At 51.8% G+C, this 2,787-nt stretch overlaps 1 protein-coding gene across 1 annotated transcript; it reads right to left on the minus strand.

The window, feature by feature from the left end:
* Positions 1 to 345: 345 nt before the first annotated feature.
* VOLCADRAFT_108796 (uncharacterized protein) lies at positions 346 to 2,697 on the minus strand (the record flags this gene model as incomplete). The annotated part of the gene is made up of 6 exons (XM_002959873.1): positions 2,614 to 2,697; positions 2,449 to 2,547; positions 2,282 to 2,377; positions 1,853 to 2,211; positions 631 to 687; positions 346 to 376 (listed from the first exon to the last, which is right to left on the minus strand). The coding sequence occupies exons 4-6, from the start codon at positions 2,080 to 2,082 to the stop codon at positions 346 to 348; spliced, it is 318 nt and encodes a 105-aa protein (XP_002959919.1). The 5' UTR covers positions 2,083 to 2,211; positions 2,282 to 2,377; positions 2,449 to 2,547; positions 2,614 to 2,697.
* Between the last annotated feature and the right edge of the window lie 90 nt (positions 2,698 to 2,787).

Below are 2,787 nucleotides of genomic sequence, written 5' to 3' on the forward strand. Positions count from 1 at the left end.
ATCCTAAGACCAATGGGATGAACTAACAGATTTAAATTATGTTTCTTGGCTGCGCTAAGTATTTCCTAGTCGAGAAGTTCATGGTCTGCTGCCCACCCAACCTCCGGTACGACAATGCTAGACAAACGTAGCAGATGTTCATAAATGACTTTTATGTTTATGTCAATATTATTGCTATAGAGGCTCTGGACCGGACGGGTGTAAGATGTGCGTTGGTCGACGCGTTGGCCTTACGAAGAAGGAGAAAAACGCGAAGAGAACACGTGAATTCATATGCATAAGTCATGGACGGCGACGTTTTACTCTCTGAATGGTGATTCCTGCTTTTGTGTTCGGTTCTGGACCTCACATGTTGTCGTACCGGAAAATTTCCTTCCTGTACGGCGGTCACAGGAGGTATCTACGTCGACTTGTATGCAAAACAATTACACCTAGGGATCATATGGCGGTTGCATTGCATGTTTCTTGGCCGCAGCCAGCATTTGCCCAGAGGCTGCCGCATGGACGACAAGCCAGGCTAACGCAGCTGATGTTCATGAGTGCCCTTTAGGTTCTAAGTATAAAAGCTCGAAAACCCCCTACTTTATATTCTGCGTTAAGTACTACCGGTAAGGCGCGACCAATACTCACGTGAGATCCCGGGATCGAGCCACGGTAGGAAAGGGTGCAATCGTAAATCTATAGACACTTCGAGAGAGGTAGTGAGGTCGCGCGATCGATCAGAGCGATGACTTGGGTACTACCCAAGTATCTAAAGGGTGACTCATAAGAAAAGCCTATTATGCCATGCCTGTACAGGTCCTATTATAGGGAATCATGTATACTTGCGTCTATAAAGGCAATGTCGTTTACAACATCAAGTGTATACATATGTAGCAGTCGCTCACCTGACGGGACGACTGACAGAGCGGAAGCGTGGAGTTATTAGTCCTCGCCGATGTAGGGAGAAGTCCAACCAAGCGGCAAGCACTAGTGTACATAAGATGTGTACGTAACGGTTAGAGACGGCGGCAGCGGAGTCTTGAACTCCGAACACCTAGTAATGTGATACGTCAGTGTCTGGCCAGAACACCCCGCCCGGGTAGCTTATATCTCGGCCTACCTGCCGGATAATCTCTACTACGGACCTTGCCGTACTAGGATAATGTTGGTGGGGCCCGGGGCCCCAGCCCGTTAGATTCGCTTACGAACAACTGCCCAGTTCGCGACATGTGACGAAACTCGGAACATGTACGAAACTTGAGTCAGATCGTTTAACAAATTAACAGTTATTGTTAAAAGTAATCGTTAAAATATTCTAAGGGAAATGTAGCCTGCTACAACATACCTGTATACCGCATAGCCTAAACATCCCTTGCTACAGGTTATGATGTAAAAATGCACTTATAATACTATGCCATACATGATCGTATATTAGGGCATCACTTACACATGCGCCTCTTATGCCTAAGCCTTTAAGTCTCGTCTAATATGTGTACACCTTACTGGCCTATATACCTTTCACCTATTTTCCCGAATATCTCGCCTATACAATGCCCGAAAAAATACAGACGTGGGCACGAGAGCGAATGGCATGCCATTCCATTACTGTGTGTGGTTGTTACAGTGGGCTCCAGACTCACAAAGAGTAGAGCCAACGGGCCAGGTACTGGCCGTGCACTGCCGAGACGAACAGGACAAACAAGACACCCATCCAGACCACAAGTCACCTAGACACACTACTGGGGTAAGCTGGCAGCCGTTTCCCAACTTCCCTTCCACCGCGTATAGCAGCATGTACCCACATGCAGAGCTCAAAATTGTGTAAGGGCACGCATCATTAGCATTTCAATTTCTGCCCCAATAAACCCACCTGGCACATCCTAACATACCTAGGGACTTAACGGCGGCAGGCCCAACGGGGCCACCACTTCGGCCCTGATGCCGGGGCAGCCACCAAACCGTCATATAGACGAGCACGTCGTCTGGCGTACAATTCCACCAGTCCCGACCACGACCATGGCTGGAAAGCCAACTCAGGAACTCGGTGACGGCACCATCCTGGCGGGACACCGTAGAAGAGGCTAGGGCACCAAGGAGCATCTGGTTGNCCGCGGCCAGACCCCGCTGGTAAGACGCTTCTTGATCCGCGGCTGAAATGAGGGGCGAAGGGCGGAGCCGAGCGATAACCTGGTCTAGGCGACCGCGAGCCACACCCAAGGGGGCAGGTGCCTGCAGTCCGAGAGAATCGCTTATGAGAGCGCTAGAGCAGGGTCAGCAGCCAAAGGACTTCTCTACCAACCTGGGCAGGAACGCCCAGCGGGAAAGGCCGGCTAACGGGGGGCCCAGCGGATCCGGCGGCGGCGCCGGTGACAACCCCAGGGCCAAGAAAGAACTCCTACGGCAAGCGAGACACGATAATCAGCCAACATTGCACACAGAACAGGGGGCAGCAAACGGATAACCCACAGAAGGCGCCAAAGGCGGAGACTCGAGAGATGGAGCCGACAATCCAACCAAGGAAAGCGGACCCCCCTGAAGGCCGAGGCCGCCAGTGCGAAGAGGGACCTGCGGGGAGACGGGCCCGTCTATCGCAAGCGCAAAGGACAACACAATAGCTCGGCGACACCTCACCACGCCACGTAAGCCCCATCCAGGAACAAAGGAAGGCTGCGCGGAGCTAGGCGCGTCAGTGCCAAGAAAGGCAAAGCCATCGACCTGGGCACGACAGCGGTACGGAAACGCATCAGAATGATCGCACATTCAGGACAACCGGGAATCAGTGGTTTACATCTAATTAATCTAAAC

Source organism: Volvox carteri (genome assembly GCF_000143455.1).
Source record: "Volvox carteri f. nagariensis unplaced genomic scaffold VOLCAscaffold_1110, whole genome shotgun sequence".
Taxonomy (NCBI): domain Eukaryota; kingdom Viridiplantae; phylum Chlorophyta; class Chlorophyceae; order Chlamydomonadales; family Volvocaceae; genus Volvox; species Volvox carteri.